At 39.9% G+C, this 21,109-nt stretch overlaps 3 protein-coding genes across 11 annotated transcripts in view; 1 reads left to right on the top strand and 2 right to left on the bottom strand.

Moving 5' to 3' along the window:
* Positions 1 to 1,237: 1,237 nt before the first annotated feature.
* Positions 1,238 to 6,962, top strand: LOC309708895 (parvalbumin-7-like). The gene is made up of 5 exons (XM_082537245.1): positions 1,238 to 1,409; positions 4,851 to 4,919; positions 5,086 to 5,215; positions 5,359 to 5,468; positions 6,308 to 6,962. The coding sequence occupies exons 1-5, from the start codon at positions 1,244 to 1,246 to the stop codon at positions 6,331 to 6,333; spliced, it is 501 nt and encodes a 166-aa protein (XP_082393371.1). The 5' UTR covers positions 1,238 to 1,243; the 3' UTR covers positions 6,334 to 6,962.
* A 125-nt stretch (positions 6,963 to 7,087) lies between these two features.
* baiap2l2b (BAR/IMD domain containing adaptor protein 2 like 2b) lies at positions 7,088 to 18,067 on the bottom strand. 9 transcript variants are annotated; one of them, XM_082537236.1, is made up of 14 exons: positions 17,884 to 18,028; positions 17,040 to 17,132; positions 16,300 to 16,361; positions 15,649 to 15,720; positions 14,913 to 15,002; positions 14,619 to 14,750; positions 12,666 to 12,770; positions 11,946 to 12,048; positions 11,537 to 11,744; positions 10,846 to 10,911; positions 9,679 to 10,015; positions 9,524 to 9,567; positions 9,011 to 9,110; positions 7,088 to 7,941 (listed from the first exon to the last, which is right to left on the bottom strand). In XM_082537236.1, exons 1-13 carry the CDS (start codon positions 17,951 to 17,953, stop codon positions 9,035 to 9,037), a joined length of 1,458 nt encoding a protein of 485 aa, XP_082393362.1. In that variant the 5' UTR covers positions 17,954 to 18,028; the 3' UTR covers positions 7,088 to 7,941; positions 9,011 to 9,034. The 9 variants fall into 9 exon arrangements, with proteins under 9 accessions (XP_082393362.1, XP_082393368.1, XP_082393361.1 ...); XM_082537242.1 differs by lacking the exon at positions 7,088 to 7,941 and having other exon boundaries at positions 8,154 to 9,110; positions 17,046 to 17,132; positions 17,884 to 18,067; XM_082537235.1 differs by lacking the exon at positions 7,088 to 7,941 and having other exon boundaries at positions 8,154 to 9,110.
* Positions 18,068 to 20,092: 2,025 nt separating this feature from the next.
* The window catches only part of fam20cl (family with sequence similarity 20 member C, like), a gene marked incomplete at its 3' end in the record, with an annotated part of 36,535 nt that continues 35,518 nt past the window's right edge, over positions 20,093 to 21,109 (bottom strand). The window contains exons 9-11 of the mRNA XM_082537045.1: positions 21,018 to 21,099; positions 20,856 to 20,915; positions 20,093 to 20,366 (exon numbers count right to left, since the gene is read on the bottom strand). Coding sequence (XP_082393171.1) covers positions 20,093 to 20,366; positions 20,856 to 20,915; positions 21,018 to 21,099 — 416 coding nt within the window. The remainder of the gene's footprint in view (positions 20,367 to 20,855; positions 20,916 to 21,017; positions 21,100 to 21,109) is intronic.

The raw sequence follows: 21,109 nt of genomic DNA, 5'->3' as shown, positions 1-21,109 counted from the left end.
ACACTGAACTTATACTGTGCTATTTACAAATCTTGAGCCACCAATCTATCCTTTATATTTTCCTTCCAAAGAGCCAGACTCAGAGTAATAAATGTCATGCCCGAGCCTCAACTCTCGTGGCCCGGTACCAAACGACTCACGGACCAGTCCAGGGGTTGGGGACTGCTGTCTTAAGGCTCTCTGTTATTGGTAGCATGTTCCAAAAGTACATAATTTGCTCTCAAATTATGCTCTCTTCTGTTTTTTTCTGAATATACCAAATAGCCAAGAATTGAACAAGTGATGGACAAAGAAGACGTGGCAGTCTTAAAAATAATCTACAGCAGATAAACACCATCTGAAAGCCATGTCCTTAAGAAAAAGGTAAAAATCCAATCCAAAAATCTGGCTTTTAGGAAAAGATCCATCTGCGGTTCACTGAAATGTAATCAAAAATTGTCTCAATCAAAGAGTCAAGAAGTCGTTCTCAAGAAAGGGAACGGGGAGAAAGGGCTGAGGTATGCCAAACTGAAAATCAGTGCCAGCAGGTCTGATGGACCACTGCATCTGAATTTGACCTTTCTGGTTCAAATCTTTATTAATATGCATATGAAGATGTGAGGTAAGAAGTGAGGTACAACAGAGACCATGTGCAGCTATCTGTAAAACACGGTGGAGGCTCTGTCATGGTTTTGGGTTGAGCGTTGGACATCTTGTCAAAACTGTGTGTAATGATGAACACAGAAAAGTATCAGAGTTGGATCCCCCATGAAATACTGTCTGATTGGTTCTAGCATCATTTATTTGCCTTACATACTGTATTCCCATGTATGTTTCCTTAATTTTCAACAAACAGCTACACCTACTCCCCATTTTCCTAACAAAATATAAAGAAACTGGACTTCACACAGTGCTACATGTGCAACTCCTTGATGGCATTTTCTAAAAGTAGTTGTAACTACAGCCTCTCATAACATGGCCAAGCCAGTGCTATTAGTTATACTGAGTGTGAGAGACAGGACCAAATGTATTGACAGACGCACAGATCAAGACAGAAGATGTGGGTACGGTCCAAACAAGACAGATAAAGTGGTATTATTACCAGTCCCGTGTGTGATATGGTAGTGCTGCACAGAAAACAGAAAACGATCACACTCTCAGGCCAACAGTGCTTGCGTCATATCTTGACACCCCCCCTCCTCCTCCCCTCTGAAAATAGAGTATAATGAGAGGTGGGCATGTTGTGTGTATGGGGTAAGTGTGTATGTGTTCGGAAGCAGCTATAAAAGTCATATTGTGTCGTCCCCCCCTTCATCTTGCTCATCTTACCTCCATCTCCTGCCCTTCTGTCTTCTCTCTGCTCCAATTCCTCTCCATCACCTTTTCTTTTGCCTTATTTCTCAGCTGCAATCATCCACCCCTTTATTCAGGTAAGACAGAAAATAAATAAACACACACACAAACATTTACAGGTGCAAGAGACCACACATAGGACACTGGAAGCTGAAGATTTAACTGCAATTTTTTTCGGGGATTATCTGTGACAAGCAGAGAGACTTCAGCTAAGTGAAATAGTTGTAAATTACCAAGATATGAATGACACATGGGGATAAACTGTTTGTAGCTGCAGGATGTGCATCGGGGGTGTGTTTGTGTAAGCCTGAGGGCGAACGCTCCGCTAGAAACTCGACTAAGAAAATCAATCAGGAGCACCATTGATTCAGGATTTGCGAGGCCTATGAAACACAACTTGATAAAGTGAAAAGGTCCAGTCAATAAAGTCATACAGTATTAGAAGAATAACAAGCTATGTAAATATATCTTTTTGAAATCAATCCACAAATTGTTAAATATGGGGATGTTTGGTGGTTTCAGTTTGGTTTTCGCTCCTCTGCAGTAGCTTGTTTTAAATAAAAGGTAATGTTAGCAGCAGGTGTTGGTCTCGTGGGTGTTTCCTTGCTCAGGTTTCACCAAGAACAGGTGTCAGTGGCACAGCAGCTGTGTGCTTAAGTAACTTTAAGTACAGTAGCTAATGTCTGCTGTAGATGATTTTAGGTGTTGTTGGTATTCTGAAAAGAGGACTTAAATAAGACACGCTTCACTGAACAATACACTTTTCTGTGCCGTGACTCAGAACTTTAACTGGCAGATATTTATATGTGCTTTAGGGTATTATGCTGATCTGCTTTTCAAATCATTAACGCCACCAGAAAAAAATTAAAATAAAAAAGTTAAGTTGCTGGTTAGAACTGTATCTACTTTTCTAAAGAAACACGACTTATTTATAGCACACACGCAGGCAAGAGTGGCTTTCAATCCTCAGTGAAGGTCTGTTATGTTATGATACTAAAATATAACCCCACATATCCATCACAGCATGCACATCCTTCACTGCAAGTTAAATAAAGTCACCGAGTGTCATTCATAATATGTGAGCAGAAACGTTGTCACTCTGCACACTGAAATAAGTGGGCGCACACAATTACCCACCCCATAAGGAAACCCAGTTACCTCGGGCTCTGTATGTGTACTTTTTTGTATCACCGTTCAGCCTATCAGAATGTTATTCAATATATTATACATATATATTATATATCATCCTTCATGTTATTTTGAGCATTTTTGTTCTTGCTCTTTTAGAGACATACACATAATATCTGAAATGAAATTATTATGATTATCACAACTACAACTATTATTATTGATGAAAAATGTGTGTTTAAACTTTAAAAGATAGCCAGGCCTTCTTCGTTTGTCTCTTTGTGTCGGATTTGAGTGTGAAACAGTTCATACATGTGGTTTAAACACAGAATTATGCGACAGAGGCCCAGTTTGTCTGCATTACAAGTGACATCACGTTTGAGGGCACAGTCATGGAAAAAGAAAGCGCGCATGCTCGTGAACACTTGTTGCAAAGTTCATGAACAGTGGGACAAAACCTGTGAATTTTACGATGGGCTGAAAGAACGTCAGTTATGTCATCTGAATGTTTAGTTTTGTGTTTTACAAAATACAAAACACAAAATCTGACAAGATCCACAACAACTAACTGGAACCGTATGACTGCTGATATAGGTAATAAAAACAACTGTGGCACGTTCCCAAAAGCAAAAAATGTTATCCCTGAGATGGCTTCATTGCATCAACGCTTTCTATTTGCATCATCTTATTGACAGGAAAAAAAATCTGCACATCTCAAGACATTTCACAAACCACAAACAGATGCTCACTAATTGGTTTTTGTTGCCAAAAACAGACACATAACAGGTGTGGTGACAGTTGAGAAGCTGATTGGACGGAAAGCAAGAGGATGACAATGAATTTTTACTTTTATCATTCTGTCCTTTGGACAGGAAGGCCTGGGATTTTCCAGGGGTCAGGATAGTGCAATCTGCACAGGGACTACTGACATGACCCCGGTGGGGCTTTGCAAGTCTCTCAGCACACGTATCCTGACTGTGAGACATATACTTTTACATACTCAGGAGCTCACATCTCTTAAAGGCACAAAACCCACTCATCAAACATCTATCTTGACAACTCAGCACTTGATCCCAGAGCTCTGAAATGACAGGACTCTGGGATCAGCTCAGGTGTGACACCTACAGGTTAAAGTCATGTACTGCAATTAAGAGGACACTGATCACAAAATAGAACCGAGCAAGCGGATGAGACATGAAACACAACAGGTTACACATTTGTACTGAGCACACGCAGCTCTACAGCACGCTTTGTGTTATTCAGCTATAAAGTGGTGTGTATTTCACAATGACTGGACAGGTTTCTTAGGTTTAATAAAGTTATTTTACAAACTAATGGAATTTTCTTTATATGTCAAAGCAAGGAATCAAAATCATTTCACATTGTGGGCCACATATTGGATCTTAAACTCCCCTTTTAGTCAGTATAAAGAATTTTAACTACATATAAATAAGTGCAATTTCATGATAAGCTGCTCGGCTTAAAATGTAAGAACTAAATGTTTTAAAATTATCAACTGTCATGTAATTATAAGACAGAGATTGGAGTCACTGGCAGGCCACTTCTGGTCCCTGGGCCTTGTGTTTAACACTGCTGGATTAAAGTGTGGAAAACATCTGCATCAACTGAGGGTAACTAGTTGCACTGTGACTCTGTGACACATGACACAGAGAACAGAAGACATTTCAATTAATAACATACAATTTAATGCCTAATTCTGAATTAAAAAAGGCTCTTTTCACACCATAAATTCCATCAGAGTTTATCCTGCAATGACTACTTTAACTGTAAAATATACCATGTACTTTAACTGATGTCAAAGTACTGTTTGACAAACTCAGCTTCGCTGTTTCACACGTTCTATTTGTCAAAATTGTAGTCAAAGAAAAAAATTGCAGGAAAGTCTCTCCTCAGAAGTGCTTAAATCCCTCCGACAGAGTGATACTTTTAAGATAACGGAGAATCCAGAGCAATTCTGGGTGCTTATTTCAGTGTACAAAGCTTGTCTCTCTCCATGGGCGTTTGCCAGACTGTATTTATGTCTCTGTCTTAAATTCTAACGTATGTCCTTCAATTAACCTCTCGTTGTGCCAAGTTCCACAGAGGCCATCTCTCGAATGCCTTAAAGATATTCCTACCAGGCCAGTCAGGGTTGAAATTCTCCTTGGGTTTGTTGGCATGGATAATCTTCTCTTAATTTACTGTTCTGTAAAATGCAACATCTGTCTAACTAAAAATACATTTCCAAACACATGTGCACATAACGAGTTAGATTTTACTTTCAGCTTTCGTATCACATCAGCTCAGCTGCAGAGCTGCTGCTCACTCACCTCTTTGAAATGCAATACCAAATTTTGTGCCTTTCATGTCCTCTCCGTCTCTCTCTCCAGGAAACAAAATGGTTATGACAGATCTGCTAAAACCTGAGGAGATCAAGAAAGCTCTTGATGCCTTCGCAGGTCAGTAACTGTTGTAGAGGCTCTGTGTTATTCTCAGCAGCGCTGCAAAGTGCCAAAAGTTGGCCTTAAATTTTTTGCTGACCCATAAAAAATCTGTTTTTAAAAAAAATCTGTGCACATGGAGTTGATGTAATAAAATCTTTTATCTTTGCCTCGTCTTTTGTAGCAGAAACATTTGACCCTAAAAAGTTCTTTGAAATGGTGGGAATGAAGGCCATGTCGGCTGAAAACGTCAAGAAGGTCTTTCAGGTTCTGGATGTGGATGGTAGCGGATTTATAGAAGAAGAAGAGCTAATGTAAGAAACTCAAACAGATGCAAAAACACGCTAAAAGCAGACATGATGAAAGATACAGCTCTGCAATATAACACTGATGTCACATGTTCCTTAAAGCTGCCCTACAGTGACCCACTTTCTGCATCAACCTGCACTTTTCTCAGGTTTGTACTGAAGGGCTTTTCCAAAGATGGCAGAGATCTGACTGACGCTGAGACTAAAGCATTTCTCACAGCTGCAGACAAAGATGGAGATGGCAAGATCGGCATTGATGGTAAGAGAAAGGTGTCAAAATGTTTTCAGTTTATTCTTCAAAAAGATACAAAGAGGTGATGAGAGTAGGATGAGGACGGGGTGGGAGGAGAGCTAGCAAGTAGGCTTTCTGCACTTCCACAAATGCTGTATGTTGTGTGGGATTTTTCAGATTTTACCAAAATGTTTCTAATGCTTGATTCTTATTGTTCACATCTAGTGAAAAACTGAATATGACCGAAGCAAATTTGCAAGTTTGCAAGAAAAGACACACTGAGAAAAAAAAATGTAATGTCACCTGTGCAAGCTAACACCAACTTTTAAATATCTAATTTGTTTACTGGAATAAACATGTCATAAACTAAATCTGCCAATTGATCTTTTTTTAACATAATCATAAAAACACAATATCTGAAATGTTAGCTATGGTAACACCATTCAGCGACTTCAAGGGATGACAGGTGGAATGAATGCTTGTGCTTGGTGTATAAGGAATCCCATAAAATACACCAAAGTGTGGCTGGGCCAGATAGTGAACCTCCTGATGTGTACATTAGCGTGTGAATGTTAAATAGAAAGCAATTGGGCATAAAAAAGTGCAAGAATGAATGGGTGAGTGAGAAATGTTAGATAACTTGCTTTGCAGAAAACCGGAGCAACAGTGTGGCCTGTTGATGTATTAAAGGTGAAAGATTTGTTTTATGATATAGAAGCTTTGGTCCAGAGGAAAAACACAGTTCAAGGTTCCAGACACCATGAAATACTTGGATCAGTTTCTTGTTGGTGTTTAACTGAATATGGTGACAATGTTTCACTCATTTGTGCGCATTTACATTTTTGTTTTGCTCTCTTTTTTTTCAGAGTTTGAAGCCTTAGTGCATGAGTAGGGGAAAGCTGAACTCCCCTCTTGTTCTTCCTGCTCCTCTTTGTCCCTGCATCCACATTTTGTAACTGCGACCTTCAAACTCTTCCTCCCTTTCCTCGCTCTGGACCCCTCACACGGAGTCAGACCAGGCCTGCTCTCTGCAAAACACTACCAAAAACAGGTCAACAGGGAGTCCACCTGAGGAGGAACATACAGGCATAACAGGCACCAGTTTCACTTTTCATTTTTCTTTTTATATATATAGATAGATATATATATATTTAACCACACATGCTGTATGGATTTCAGAAGCATTCTTAATGATTTCGCGAGGATAGTCTGTGGTCAAAAAAGGTGGTACTAGTGTTGTAGATGGTGTAGATGTTCTCAAGACTCCTTAAATCTTAATTTCCTTCCTGCATTGTGTCTTGACTGGTTTTATTTCTAGATGTTCACATGTCAGTGCACTTTCCTCCCACTCCTCCTCTTTATCCACCTTCATTCACCTCCCTCACCTCAACCACCTCCTCCTTCTCCACCTCCTCCACCCCCTGCCTCTGATCAGATCATGTAGTAAATAAAATCATATAAGGAGAGCTGTGAAGAGAGAAAAGATCTCAGTATGAAATGATAATAAAAAAGAAAACTTGACGTGAGGTGTCTCTTTACTTATTGTTACTCGCAGTGAACACACAACATTGAACTCACACAAATACAACACACTGAACATCGCAAAACAGGTCAATCACTGGGATGGTGGAGAGCTTAAGCTTAACATTTTGGGAAACATGCCTTCTTTCTCAGGTTGCTTGCTCACACACACATATAAATATTTTGCCAACAGCCAGGTTTCATAGTAAAGAGACTGAAGACGTGGTGCTGACACATGAATAAAATGCTGTAGAAAACAGCGCAGCATCAGTGTTTTCTTCAAATTTCTGGCAACAAGCATACTTCCAAAAATGTTTAAATATTCTCTGAATATTTTTACCAACAGACTCAAACAAATATTAACATACAAACTCAAATTGCTGTACAAAGGTTTGTTAAAATAACCATTTTAGTTTAGTTCAGTCAGGGAGGATGGCTGATTTGGACATTGTAGCAATTTATATTTGGCGTCACATCACTATGGAGCAACAGGATCCTGGTACAGAACAGAGTGAACATTAATAACAAGAGATACAGACAGAAAGAAGGCCATGGGGTGGAGGCGGGTTGCAAAGTGGCTCGCAAGCCTGCAGCAAAACTCTTCTGGTCCTTTGTAGGTTTTAACATAAAATAAGTACAGTTCGTCATGTGTAACAAAACATGACATATTACACCTTTCTATTAATTATGTAACAAAAACTAAACCAAAATACTGAAGCAGTGTCAGAAAACAAAGCACATCACATGATTCCATAGAACCACCTTTAGCAGCGTGAAGTAATTGTGTGACATTATCAGCCAACATTGTTGTGGAGGAACTTTGATCCACTCTTCTTTGTAACACTGCCTGAGTTTATTGAGATTTGTGAGCTTTAATTTATGCATAGTTCTCTGAAGGTCCGATCGCAGAATTTCGGGTTGAGGTCTGTGCTTTGACTGAGGAGTTCAAGGTTGACTGTAAGGTTTCCAGGTCCTGTGGCTGCAAAACAAGCCCAAAGCATCACTCCGTCACCACTGTGCCGTTGGTAGGAGGGTTTTGTGTCGATATGCTGTTTGATTTTCTCCAAACCTACTGCTGTGCATTATGGTCAACCACCTCCACTCGTTGTTCCCAAAGTCTTGAGTCTTGTGCAGATGTAACTTTGCATATCTAAGCTCTGCTGCAATATTTTATTTTTAGAGAGAAGAGGCTTTCTTCTGGCAACCATTCTATATAAGCCATATCTGTCCAGTCTTTTTCTAATTGTACTGTCAAGAACTTTACAATTTAGCATGCTAACTGAGGCTTGTAGATGTAGCTCTGTGCTTTTTGGTAATTGTGTGAGCTCTGCAAAGTCTGACTTTGGGGTGAATTTCCTGGGGCATCCCCTCCTAAGAGGTTTGTAGCATTGTGTTCTGCTATATAGTGGTGGTAACACCAGCTGATGATTAGTTAATCAAGTCAATCTGACCAGCAGCGACTAGCTGCTACATACTCTCTTAATTAAAGTACCTGTGTGCTTAGTTTTTCACATTTTTCTGTAGCTTTGCTTAATTTTTGTTAAAGAAATTATGACACAGAGTAATATGTCATGTTTTGTAGTTCAACTGGGCTGCATTTAGCTAGTTTTAAAACTTAGAAAGGTCCAGATTAGTTTTACTCTGTCCTGATATATAAAACCTTACAATTTACCATAACTGTGGATTGATAAGTTCATAGTAGGAAGTTTTTACAACTAAAAATTAGTCACTCAAAGGTTAATCAGTGTTCCTTATATAAAATTATGAAAGGGATGTCGATGAGCTAATGTGAGCTGAGACTGCTCAGCGCAGCTTGTCTTTGTGGCCTGTCTGAATTAATGCTATGATCAACTCAATGGTTTTAATATTTGATTAATCGATGTGTATTACAGTATCTTCTTTGATATGGGAGATACGTTATCTTAAAACGGTACAAACCTTCTGGCCATTTCACTCAGAGCATTCACATTTCAGACATGTCACGTCATTCACTAACAAAAATGTATGTCCTGCCTCCACAACCTGATCTCACAGCATCAGTAACAAACCCTGCATGCACGAGTGCCGATGGATTAATGGATCTGAGGAGCAGATCTGTCATTGGTCGTCGTGGGACGAAGCTTTACCGTGGCGAATGGGTTTGTGCCTCTGAAATGAGAGGATGATGGAAAATGATATACAACACCACATGCACTCAACTGCTTTCTGCCAATACCAATAAACCACTCAGACAGAGGTGCACACACTCTAGGTTTAGACACTAACATCACACCACAGCCTGAGGGTGGTACATTTTGACAGTGTGCAATGAGCACTCTGTGGAGGTCTTTGTTTCAAGTAAACTTTGATCGGGGTTTATTGTTTGCAGTGGGAATTGGGATTCAAAAAGATGTTTCTTGCAGATTCTCAAGTGTAATCTAGTTTTCTGGGAAGACAATTCATAGGATTCATATATATTGGATCATGGTATATTGGCAAAGCAGTGCTGCACTGGCGTTTTTTTTTCCAGAACAATACATAACAATAATCCATAAATGCATACATAATCCATGTCTAATTACCTGGGAAACAGTGGGTTTTCAGGGGGTCCATGTGGTAATAATGCCTACAAAAAATACAAATAAATAAATGAATACAAATCCACACTTAGCACTGAAGTGTTGCGTATTTTTCTGTGTTAAAGAGACAATTTTCATTAAAGTCAAACATGTAGCACCTGGACGTCAGATGCTGATCCACCCTTTCTGTCAGGTAGGGGAGAAATGGGCCGAAAATCTCCTGAACTCCTCCTTGCACTCTGAATTGGTGGAGGGGGAGGCGGTGGGGGAGGAAGTGGATGTTCATTGTAGCTCCTTGTTTGACTCGGCTTCGTCTCCAATGCCTCTTCTCCCTTCTTCTCAGGGAGTGGAGAGATAGGCCTGAAGTCCACGGAGGCTCTACGATTGGGTGTGGCCGGGGGTGGGACGTCTCCGTAACTCTTGCTCTCTGACTGGTCGGCGTAGGTGTCACTGTCATTCAGATTGTTCATACTGTGACTTCTTAGAGAACTGCCACTGTTGGGGCAAAAGGAGCAGAATCTTTTAAGTGATTCATAGTGGGAAAAATATCTGGAATATTTTACTAAAGGATAACAAAATAACAACATGTCAAAGGAGCTTGCAAAGAAAAGCGTCTGGACTTCTTTAAGTTGCTTGAAGACGTTTCACCTCTCATCTGAGAAGCTTCTTCAGTTCTAAGGTCAAATGGTGGAGAGGAAGAAAGAGGAGTGAAAGAAGCCATCTATGTCCACTGTGAGCGACCATCTTTGAACAGAGGCGGGGGTTTATGACACCAACTCTCTGCCATCTATAATCCAGTTTTGAGATCCCTTCCCAGACGCCTTAACGCCCACTCACTTCCTGGGCCATCTGATCTCAGGAATTCGCATGATAAGGTGGGGCCAGGTTTCACAATGAACACACCCGAAACTCTGGCTGATTGGGACCCACACCCAGTTTCACACCTTGGCTCAGGCGATTAGAGGATCATCAGGGGGTCCTTTTGTCCCTCTGGGGGGGGGATACTCACACTAGGTTTATATCTGGGACTCTCCACCATTTGACCTTAGAACTGAAGAAGCTTCTCGGATGAGAGGTGAAACGTCTTCAAGCAACTTAAAGAAGTCCAGACGCTTTTATTTGCAAGCTCCTTTGACTACGATGACTGAGAACCTTCACAGACAAAAATAATAACATCTTCTCCCAGAGCAGCAACCTAAATATTCACATATCATACAGATTAGATCCTGTGGTTTGCCCCAATATCTTTTTTTCTTGGTGTCCAGTGTCATGCCAGAGAAAGAACATTTTGGCATACAGATTTGAGATTAGTATCTGTCTCCTACCTTGTTGCTAAATTATTGGAGAAATCCTCAATAGGGGCCACGTACGCAGCAGGGAACCAGCCCTGACTGGAGGAGAAAAGACAGAAAATTAAACATCATGTGTCTTCCTGTCTTTACATAAATCAAAAAACTAATTCCAGCAACAGACTCTGTAATTCTCAGTCTTGTGTTTTTTTCAGCGCTCGTGTAGTCTGTCAACCAAACACAAGAGCAATCCTTTAAATCACAGGTTCTCAACCTTTTCCCACATAATAATCTTTTCCCTCATAATCCTAACACTGATGGTTAGATGGTTCGGGCTTAGCATCGCACGATGATGCGAACTAACCCAAAGCTGATAATCTGGGGAACCCTGAGGGAGATTTCATGAGAGACGGATGTGATGTGCCACAATCACAGAGTTTCTGTTTGTTTTACTGGTTTCTGGTCTTTTGAGTTACTATTATTTAGTTTTACAGTAATAATTGTATTTTTTTTTAAATAGTATCATGAGCAAAACAAATTTGTGACTTGATCTAGGAGCTCAAAGTGGTAAAAGGTTGACATCTTTACCCTTTTATTGGAAAAACTCTGTGAGAGACTTTTTTTTTATAAGGCCATCAATTTTAAGATTGGGTGCAGATGATAACTGAACACTGTAAAGACGGAGCATTTCAAAAACGGCACATGCACGTAAATGTTTATTTCCCACCGCAGGCTGCTGTCAGTGCGCCCATACAGCCACCCGTTGCGTGGCTCCTGGACCAGGACGATGACAGTCTCGCCCCTGTTGAAAGGCAGGAGCTTTGGGTTGGATGAGGAGGGATGAGAAACCAGCGCTCTCATGACTCTCCCTCCTCCCAGGCCTAAAGATTCCCCCACTGAACTGGAGCGAGAGCGGCTGGGGAGGGGAGACGGTGCTGGAGGGAGAGGAAAGATGAAGGAGAAACAGAGAGGAGAAAAAGATTAAAAGAATATTAATAGGAATATTTTAGGCATGCATGAATGAATGCATATAAACAAGCAAAAATTAATACTTCTAATCTTCTCTGGCATCAAAGGTTATCAAATAATCACATATTAATATACAGCTCTTATAATTAGAACAGCACACCTCCCACCTCTAGAAGGGACTCTGCCCAGTGCGTGCTGCTCCCGCCTGGCCCAGGACATATCCTCATCTCTGGCTACCGTCTGCAGCAGGGAGCTCACTGAACCTCGCAGCTAAGCAGACACAGAATACAGATCCCACTGATCGGATTTTTTTATTTGAAGTCTGGCATAGCAAGGTTTGCTTTCAGCAGGAATATTACGATTATAAATAAACAATCTGGTGCTGGTGCTCGATTTAGTGTCAAGATTTCTAAAGAACCACAGAGACCAATGCTGGAAAAACTAAACACCATGTTGTACAAATAAACCAAGCAAATATGTGCTTACACTCGCTGTGAAGCACTTCAGCTGTAGATGATGGACTAAGCAACCTTTACAGCACAAATAGTACATTATTAGCAGAGAACAGACACATGAGAATACAAATACAGCTGCTGAACTAGACTGGGGATGCTAGTAAACATAACAGATGCCACTTATTAAGTGAATTTAACATAAATTATTTTAAATAGACTTTGGTTTATTTATTGAACTATAAGAAAAATAAGACGGTGAGACTTGACTTGGTTTCTGTTCCTATGTTTCCACAAATTCAAACGCAGCAGACTGTGCAGTGTTTCGCTGAGAAACCACAGCCACTGTACCTTGTTTTATAGTGCGTGGCATACTCATGTGTAATGTTCCTACTGGCTAAAAAAAAATGAGTAAACCTGATAAAGTGCTGCTACCTGTGCCTCTTGGTCTGAATGGGTGGGTGTTCGAGATCTGGAGACTCTGGTGTCATTCACTTTCTCCTTCCATCCGTCTGCCTTCTGCTGGAGAGATGCACCAGTCTGAAAACGGATTAGAGGTGAGTGCCTCATTCCATCTCAGTTTGATCATTCAGCAACATGACTAGGCAAGGCAAGTTTATTTGTGTAGCACAATTCAACAACAAGGTGATTCAAAGTGCTTTACAGAGACATTAGAAACAAAAACAAATAAAAAGCATGATTTAAAATTGATTAAAAACTAACTAACTAACTAACAAACAAAACAGTATATAAGATCAAAAATCAAAACAGATAAAATCAGAACAGTAGATAAAATCAGTAGTTAAAATGTAAGTTTTGAAGTTTAAGCTTAAAAGTGTGGATTTGGTGCTTTATTCAAATACAGCTGAGAACAGGTGAGTCTTCAACCTGGATTTAAATAAACTGAGTGTTTCAGCTGATCTGAGGCTTTCTGGGAGTTTGTTCCAGATATAAGGAGCATAAAAGCTGAATGCAGCTTCTCCGTGTCTGGTTCTGACTCTGGGAACTGATAAAAGACCGGATCCAGATGACCTGAGGGATCTGGAAGGTTCATACTGGGTCAGGAGGACACTGATGTATTTTGGTCCTAAACCATTCAGAGCTTTATAGACCAGCATCAGAACTTTAAAGTCTATTCTCTGATGGACAGGCAGCCAGTGTAAAGACCTCAGAGCTGGACTGATGTGGTCCACTTTTTTGGTCTTAGTGAGGACTCGAGCAGCAGAGTTCTGAATGAGCTGTAGTTGTCTGACTGATTTTTTAGGTAGACCTGTAAAGATGCTGTTACAGTAATCAAGCCTGCTAAAGATGAATGCATGGACTAGTTTTTCCAGGTCCTGTTGAGACATCAGATCTTTTATCCTTGAAATATTCTTGAGGTGATAGTAAGCTGATTTTGTTATTGTCTTAATGTGTTTTTCTAGGTTTAGGTCTAAGACATATTGCTTCAGTAAATAAGACACATGACACTGAGAAGTGAGTTTCATCAGATGAACAAGATATTGGCAAGGTCCCACATGACTGGGATAAAAAGGCTGGGCAGTTCAGTGTCTTGGTGGAAAAAGCACTCCAAGCTCATGGCTGATGGCTGCAGTCGGCCTTCCCTTCACAACATGATGGATTGCAGCTGATGTAGCTGATACACAGAATACTAAGCTCCATCTACTACCATGAAGTGGGAAATGCAGCTTATCGGTCAGGACAGTAATTATATATTCAAAATGTTACAAAAACTAGTTATTGTTCAGTGTACCGGCTATATTGAAGGCTGCAAAAGTTTTCTTTCAAAGGAAACTTGTATTACATAATAATACATTCATCAGCTTTTTTTCTGATGAATGTAAAAGAAAATATAAATTAAGCAAAATTTTGTATTTCTGTATTATATCTAACATGTTTTTTGTTCCTTGTTTTGCAGAGCAGATTGTAGTGAGTATTTCTTTAAAAAGTATGTAATGTGCCTTTCAGCAGGTTACAAGGTTACTGGTGACTAAACTGACCCATCATCATGTCACCTAAAAATAAAAGATTTAAGGCCTTTACATACTGAACACGTAAAATTTTTGAAAATATTTCATATGTTAAACATTTTTTTTGGGACCCACCTATTAATGGAGCTTTTCACACCGACACCGTAATCTCCCAGATTTACAACATTTATTTTTCCTGCTTAAACTCGATTTTTCTGATTTCATTGCATTTGAATCAACAGATCTGACCAGTTACACCATTACATTTAGCAACAAGTGCACTTGTAGCTCAAAGAGCGCACTAGTACTGAATAAATTATGGCAAAAGTAAGATAATACCATTTTACCTTAATCTCACACAGATGCTGCTCAGGGTTAATCAACTCTACTGTGTAGGTTGGCCAGTGTGTATGAATACCTTGTTAATTAGGAACAGCAGTGACTGAGTGAGGCCACAGTGTTTCTCTGCCAAGAAGCGATACCTCCTCTCCTCCTCCTTTAAGATCTCCTGATGGCTCTGCCGCAGGTACAGCATGTATTCACTGTTCTCCTAAAACCGCACGCACAGGGAACAATGAACATGAGGGCATGCACCTACAATGATACACTCACAAGGTGTATTACTGGACTGTGTGTGTATTTGTGTGTGCATTAATATGAATGTGCATAATGTCAACACATAATATTTTTCTATGTATGTTTGTGTAACTACCAGAGAGTCTCTGTAGGTTCCCCGTCTGAGCTGCTTCTCCAAAGCCTCCGCTTGGTTTCTTACTTCCAGCTCGTACACTCTGCGACTGCCCTGCGGCACAAAGAAAGTTTATTTGCAAACTATACAAAAATTGTAAGAGGCTTAGCAGGTCATGTTTATCCTAGTGCTGGTCAACCGCTCTCCATCTTTGTCCTCTCACCTGCTTGTGCTGCTGGCGATGCAGCACCCCTCTGTTTCTTATTCTAATTAAGTCCAAAGATGAAATTGCTGACAAAAGAACCAGAAGCTCCGTTTTCACTCAAAGAATTACGTGGAGTGATTTTTAAAGATAAGATAAGAGAACCTTATTAGTCCCACACATAGGAAATTTGTTAAAAGTAAATCTTGAGAAGAATATGGCCTGTTCCTGTCACAGATTACAGGGTTTGTTTAAAACTTTATTCATCTGTGTTTTTAACCCGTTCCAACTTTAAGACAGTTTTAGGGTAACTACTAATTATTGATGATTTCAAGCTGATCTGACTTGAAACAAAGCTTGGAAGCTTAAAATGTACTTTGTTAATTAAAAAAGAAAAAATAAATGAATGCAATAGTATTTTGAAACTATTACAGTCGCACTGTAGGATTGTTAAAGTTTGGTTTATTTACCATAAACCAAAAAACCTAAAATAGTCCAGAAAGTTTTCTTAATTTCACAGGCAGAAAAACGTAAGCTTTCCCAATGCATTACACTCACATCAATATACTCCTCGTCCAACTTGATATTCTTCTCCATTGCTTGCAACACTTCTATCTGGAACCATCGAAACTGCAGCAGAAAGAAAGAATTCAACTGGAACAGTGATGAACCATCTGTCCTCTTGTTTAAACACAGGCTTTAATTATCAGGTTCATTGTGCTGTTTGACTAAATCTAAATGCAAATGTGCTCCTTCCTCAGGCCAGCTTTGTAATCAGAGGCCATGCTTTGATTATTCATACCACAATTAGGCACAGGGGTTTTAGTGTCAAAAGAAAAATAACATACAGGGACAAACTAGTGTCCTCGAGGCTTTATGTAGCTAACTTCGATGAAGCAGTTTGTAAGAAGTGAAATCTGCTTTTACTAGCATCCTATAAATGCTGAACTCACAAATTCAAAGATCTGGGGACAAACTGGGGAAGTTACGTTGAAGCAAAATACTAATTGTAGCTGTTTTTACTCATCATTTGACAAATAATGTATAGCGGTTATTATTCTGTCAAATATAGCTTAATACCCACCAAGCATTATTTTCAGTTTGGTAAAAACTTTCAAGCAAACAAAATTAAATTCACAGAAGTAGAACTGCTGTATGTAGTATTTTAAAGACTGCAGGGATCAGCATTTACTGAGGAAATGTACCAACCACTCCCTCCATCTCTGCAGTGAGCCTCCTCTGTGTTTCTGAAATCTGGATCAGGACATCCCCTGTTCAAAGAAAAAAAAAACAATTCTGTACGGAAAAATATTTGAAGAAAGCGAAATCTTATTGGGAATGTCAGTAATTTGATCTAAAACTTTAACACAGTGTAAAACCACTTGAGCCATGAACGAGTCCGGTTGCTACGATGGTGGAAAGTTAGCCAACCCTATATACTGTGGGCGCCTCCGGCCTTGTCTATTGTCAAGGATTGCGGTTGAGCTAATAAACTGAGTGGAGCTGAAAGACTGCCCTCATCTATAATTCAGTGGCTGCCACTCAATAGGGCTCCTGGTCACGCTGTGGTTCCCTGACCTTCACAGTTAGCCAACCTACCGAAACCACATGTATGCTAGCCAACACTGTCTTAATAGTAGCATAAAGCTAATTACCGCTGAAGAATGATAACACACATCTCTAATGACAAAGGGAAAGCTTCCATAAAATATAGTGCACACACACTAGCTAAAAGAATCAGTAAATACACACACACACGTATATGTAGCCTATATGTATGAAAAGAAGGAGAGTACAATTGAAATTTACTTTGTGTGGTTTAAAATCTAGACTGTGTTTGTGCAAGTGCAAGTGCTCTCAGTAGAGCACTCGTGATAACGATGCTTCTCTAATGAAAGCAATAAATCAAGGGTGAAACCTGTTTAGTAATGAGTCACAAATACACACACTCGTACCAAGGGAGCGAGATGAAAGTGTGTGAAGTGCCTGGTCGCCCATCTTAGCCACAGCGCTGAAATAGGCCTCACTGCAAACGCCTAAGGCTGCAACATACAGACATCGAGAGACAAATGTAGCTTTTCACATTTAGACAAATCAAACTGACAAATCTATAAACTCTACAGTAACATCACAACCACTTAAACTGCTTCTTATTGTGTCGAACAGTTCTGCTTTTATTCATTACTTTTAAAAGACTGGCAGTGTTATTTGATATGTGATTCTGGTCTAAGAATAGCCTCGTGCCACTTGGTATAGTTTTACGGCACAGCCCCACTGCCCTGTGGCTGATAGCCTGAATTGTTTTATCAGGCACAGAGATGCATGAATGATGCATGCTGCTTGCACTATGCAATGTGACACACGTGATTAAGATTGGAAAATGTACAATGGAAAAGTCGGACAACTCGGACATGCAAATAAAAGGTGATGCACACAAAAAAAATCTCTCATCTCTGGAGAAAAAAAGGTTTTAAATTCTGCTTAATGTCAGCAATCAAATAGATTATTTTTATCAAATCATATTTTCATATTCACATGTACAAATCTCTTTATATCTTTTCCTAACCAAATAACTTCTACAAATGAGTAGGTCCTTGATAGACATTTACAATCCTGTGACATTTTTTGGATTTTAATTGCAGCTTGTGGCCTCCTTCTTAGGGTCTCCATGGGCAGACTTTACTTCAATCATCTCTGTACAATCCTGATCCAACATCTACACTAGTGCTAACAACAAAATCCACATTCTCCACAGTGTAACTGCTCCTTTCAGTCATTCACAACCTCGCTCACCTTGAAAGGCCTTGATGTAGCTGTTTCCAAGAGCAACGAGCTTCTGAAGGCCTGGGTTGAAGTGCTCCATCAAGTTCTGCAGAAACACACGAAATACAAACTGAGCACCACACCAGGTGAACTCAGCAGTGACTTGAAGCGTAATGCTAAAATGTATTTTTATACTCACCTCCAAGTGCGCCCCGGCCTAGTTTAAATATACAAAATCCTTCTTTAAATAATGAATACTATACCGGTCCCCAGGTTTCAACACAATGAACAAAAACAAAAGAAACATGATGTAAACTCACCGAATAGACAGATAAAGTTGATTTGTGCAGCTGATCACTACTGACTCCAGACATATTGATCGATTTCAGGTTTAACGATAAAATGAGAAAAAGCTGGTCAGAAAAAAACCAAACTTCTGTAAAAAGTCTGTATTCCCAGAAGTTTACTGTCCCGTGTATATCAGCGTCTTAAGGCTGAGAAAGTCACCTTCAGCTATCCTCCCACTGCTTCTGCTGTTTTCCCAAAGACCAATAACACCTATCTGACAGTTCCTTCTCCTTTTTTTCAGTCATTCGTTAATGAGCTCTTTTACCCTTATGTCATCAGCAGTTTTTCTGGAAAAAGCAAGTGAGCAAGGGTAAGAGAAGAGGTAAGGGAGTAGCTGACATCGATACGGCTGAGCAAGGTAAATTATTGATTGGAGCCCTGAAAGGAAAGGAGAAGGAGGACAGCCAGCTGCCTAACCATCCGTGACGTATCCTCACACCTGAGGGAAAATCCTGCCACAGTTTGTTTGACTGACGAGAAACAAATTTCCGTGTTAAAAAGGTACAAATTACTTAAATATAGTTAGCTCACAAAATGAAGTAAAAGTTTTAATGCAAACATTTTTCGTGCTATGGGGACATTTATGTGTGGAAGTAGAAGAGTAGAAGAGAGTGAGCAGCAACGAACTGTTCCAGCTTCTGAAATCAGGCAGAAGGTTTCGCACCATCCGAACAAGAACAGAGAGGCTCAAGAGGAGTTTTTATCCTCAGGACATTCGTGTGTTGAATCACCCCCATCATCCTTAAGTGACTGAGACAGGACTCATTAGCTCATTCTCATCATCCTGAATCCTTCTGGCCTCGCTATAGCACAAGACACTTTAACACCCTCCTCTCGCAATGTACACAAGCTGTAAATTTCCAGATTGTTTTATCTTATTTCATTTCTATTTATATAATGTACATAACTCACCCACTTGCCGCATATAATGTCCTCCTTGTATATACTTATTCACTGTATATAAAGTTCTGTCTGTCTCTCTTTTTTTTCTTTGCACAGTCGAGGAGCGTATCAGGTCACATTTCACTGCCTGTATAACCATGCACGTGACAAATAAAGAATCTTGAATCTTGAGAGAGAAAAAAGTATTCCACTTTAGACTTTGTTTTAAGTTTCTTCTCTTCTTTCCAATTATTCTGTCCTGGTTTCTGTTTGCTGTTTACGTCTGCTATGTTTTCCGGTCGCTCCCCTCTACTCTTCACAGCCCCACGTGACTTTTTACTTCGTGAAATGACTGTAACATTCTTCTGTTGTGTATTTTGTCTGCATTTGGATGCAATCTGATAAGCGGAACTTTTCCAGGAAAAGTGTTAGTTCCCTTTCAAAAAACTAAACTAAATCATCACTGAATCTTCAGCCAGTGCATGTGAGTTCTTTATATAAAGCTGAAACAGTTTCAAGTGGAATTATTAGCAATCATTTTATTAACACAAACCAAGTTAAGAAACAGAAAAACAGAAAAAACATTAAATGTAGACGAAAACTTGAATTAAAGCTCAGATTCACTCAGAGTCACTGTTTGGTGTACTTAATGCTATAGCTGCACTAAACCAAATACACGGAAGTCTTTTCATTAGGTGTTTTGTACCAAAAGTGTTGAAAACACACATACAAAAAGAGCCAGTACCAGGCAGGCCCACAGAGCAGAAGGACACATAATATTGCAGGGAACTGACTAGCTAGCCCCCGAAAAATGTTATCCTATTTATGACAATACTACTGCATTACCTTGTGTTAATGATTTATCATCATGTGTCTGACAGTTACTAATCAAAGTGAGTTTTAAAATTATATAGCTCCTATAAATGATATTTTATAACTCTGAACTCCTGCATCATGTTGCAGAAGTATGAAATAAACAGATATAATGTGACAGGTAAGTGAGACTGCTCTAACCAGAGGGAGCGGCCACGTCTTTCAGAGAGGCCGTGTCCTCATAGAAGACGTCTTCACCGTTGTCATTTCTTTTCTGCTCTTTTTGACAGCGACTTACAGTTCCTAGGACAGTTTTCAAACGTCGATCTAAAGCCGTAAGGTGGGGCTCTGCCAGAAGTGGGGCCACCTTGTGAAGGGGATCACGAGAAAGTGACGCTCTCATAACATCGCTTAATCGATACTGAGGCAAAGTCAGGAGACGCAGGCGTAGCCAAGTGGAGCGACGGATTCTGGAGAGACAGCAAAGTTTTTAAAAAAGAAGATAAATGGAAAAAGGAAGTTACTTTGGGATGTTTCAAAATTGCCAAATGACAGGGTAAGAGAATAGGATGAAGAAAGAGAAAGAGGAACAGCATCTGATGGTTAAGGTACAATGTGATTGTTCTCTCACACTTTCTGAACTAAGCCAAGGAACTTTGTTCTGTCTCCCTCCATTCAACCCCAACCATCCACGACAGCTGGCTGCCCATCCCTGAGCCTGGTTCTGCTGGAGGTTTCTTCCTGTTAAAGGGGAGTTTTTCCTCCCTACTGTTGCCAATGCTTGCTCATAAAGGGTCGTCTTGATTGTAAATCTATTACTGTAGAGTCTTTATCCTTGCAATATAAAGCACCATGAGGTGAATGCTGGCGTGATTTGGTGCTATATAGATAAAACTGAACTGAATATTTACCTGATGTATAAGTAATTCACTACATGTATGTGATGGTCTGGTTTGTACCTGCAGCACTGTTTTAAGGGAGTTAAGATCGAAGGCTCATCTTTGGAGTGACGCCCAAATCTGCAAAAGAGGACAGATCCAGAGTCAGCTATGTCAAAGTTACAGTCTGACCAGCACCTCTGCCCAGTATATGAGCAACACATACAGAACAGAAATACTCACGCCCTCCCATTGTCAAGGTGTAGCAGAAAAGTATTATTGACAAATTTCTCAAATGTTTCATAGTGGTGCCTGTCCATGTTACCTAAAGAGAG

Source organism: Aulonocara stuartgranti (genome assembly GCF_965226115.1).
Source record: "Aulonocara stuartgranti genome assembly, chromosome: 6".
NCBI lineage: Eukaryota > Metazoa > Chordata > Actinopteri > Cichliformes > Cichlidae > Aulonocara > Aulonocara stuartgranti.
The sequence above is the reverse complement of the archived record's forward strand: the minus strand, read 5'-3'. Positions and strand labels throughout refer to the sequence as shown.

Bases quoted from the DNA above. Each gene is read 5' to 3' on its own strand.
- baiap2l2b (XM_082537236.1), bottom strand. From the start codon at position 17,953: ATGGAGCACTTCAACCCAGGCCTTCAGAAGCTCGTTGCTCTTGGAAAC. The intron at 12,049-12,665 runs GTAGCAGCACTT...GTGTCTGCTTAG, and splicing joins ATTCAGACCAAGAGGCACAG to CTGCGAGGTTCAGTGAGCTC. The intron at 11,745-11,945 runs GTGGGAGGTGTG...CTCTCCCTCCAG, and splicing joins GGGCAGAGTCCCTTCTAGAG to CACCGTCTCCCCTCCCCAGC.
- LOC309708895 (XM_082537245.1), top strand. From the start codon at position 1,244: ATGTGTTCGGAAGCAGCTATAAAAGTCATATTGTGTCGTCCCCCCCTT. The intron at 1,410-4,850 runs GTAAGACAGAAA...CTCTCTCTCCAG, and splicing joins TCATCCACCCCTTTATTCAG to GAAACAAAATGGTTATGACA. The intron at 5,216-5,358 runs GTAAGAAACTCA...CACTTTTCTCAG, and splicing joins ATAGAAGAAGAAGAGCTAAT to GTTTGTACTGAAGGGCTTTT.